Here is an 824-nt window from a genome sequence, read left to right on the forward strand (position 1 = left end):
GATAGCTGCAGCAGGGAGGCTGCGCGGGCCCAGCCCGTGGACGCCAGCCCCACGCGGCACTGCGGCCCGGGAGCCACGCGGGAGGGCCCAGCGCACTTGGGGACGCTGGGGACACTTGACCCGAACCGCTGGCCCTTGGGATGGGCATGAGAGATAGAACAGCACCCAGGGGAGTCAAGGACACGGGCGAGACCAGGCTAGGTGGGGCGGGTGGGGTGGCGTGAATGTGCACTCTCGGGGGAAGGGAAGCCAGGGCACAGGCAGGGGCGAGGGGCCAGAGCCGGGCACCGAGCCAGTGGGAGGGGCATTGGACTTCGAGCTCGTGGCCAAGGCGGGCCTCTGCGGGCGATGACGGAGCGGGATCGGTGCCTCTGAGCTCGGAACGGAGACGGAGGTGAGTGTCCAGCCCGCTGCCCTCCTGATGCCCTTGGCCACCTCTGCCCACCCAGTCAGCGCCCCCCACCTCTCTCTCTCTGCCCACAGCCACGTCTCCAGTGGGGTGTTGGTGCCTGCCAGCCACGGAGGCCAGGCGGCCAGGACGCGCACAGAGGGATATGATATGGTCCGGTGTGATGGAGAGAGCAGGCGGGACCGTCCAGCCTCCCAGGTGAGTGCAGATGCGGGCGGTGCCCCCACCCGGGGCCCGCTGACCCGCACTGAGCCTCATAGGCGCCTCTCTCCCGTAGGACACTGGCCCCGCGGGGAGCCCGGATATCGACGTTCCTTTAGTCTCCTGACGGAGCAGACACACCACTGCTGCTCTTCAGACACCCAGAACCCTCAAGATGACAAGGTGAGAGGGCCCGCCACATGCAGGGTGGCGG

At 68.7% G+C, this 824-nt stretch overlaps 1 protein-coding gene across 1 annotated transcript; it reads left to right on the top strand.

The window, feature by feature from the left end:
- Nucleotides 1-6: 6 nt before the first annotated feature.
- On the top strand, nucleotides 7-797 carry LOC105002708. Its single transcript, XM_010859521.1, has 3 exons — nucleotides 7-394; nucleotides 484-607; nucleotides 687-797. Exons 1-3 carry the CDS (start codon nucleotides 225-227, stop codon nucleotides 735-737), a joined length of 345 nt encoding a protein of 114 aa, XP_010857823.1. The 5' UTR covers nucleotides 7-224; the 3' UTR covers nucleotides 738-797.
- Nucleotides 798-824: the final 27 nt, after the last annotated feature.

This window comes from Bison bison, unplaced genomic scaffold (genome assembly GCF_000754665.1).
Source record: "Bison bison bison isolate TAMUID 2011002044 unplaced genomic scaffold, Bison_UMD1.0 scf7180017856505, whole genome shotgun sequence".
NCBI classification, from domain to species: Eukaryota; Metazoa; Chordata; class Mammalia; order Artiodactyla; family Bovidae; genus Bison; species Bison bison.

Bases quoted from the DNA above. Each gene is read 5' to 3' on its own strand.
- LOC105002708 (XM_010859521.1), top strand. From the start codon at position 225: ATGTGCACTCTCGGGGGAAGGGAAGCCAGGGCACAGGCAGGGGCGAGG. The intron at 395-483 runs GTGAGTGTCCAG...CTCTGCCCACAG, and splicing joins AGCTCGGAACGGAGACGGAG to CCACGTCTCCAGTGGGGTGT. The intron at 608-686 runs GTGAGTGCAGAT...TCTCTCCCGTAG, and splicing joins GGGACCGTCCAGCCTCCCAG to GACACTGGCCCCGCGGGGAG.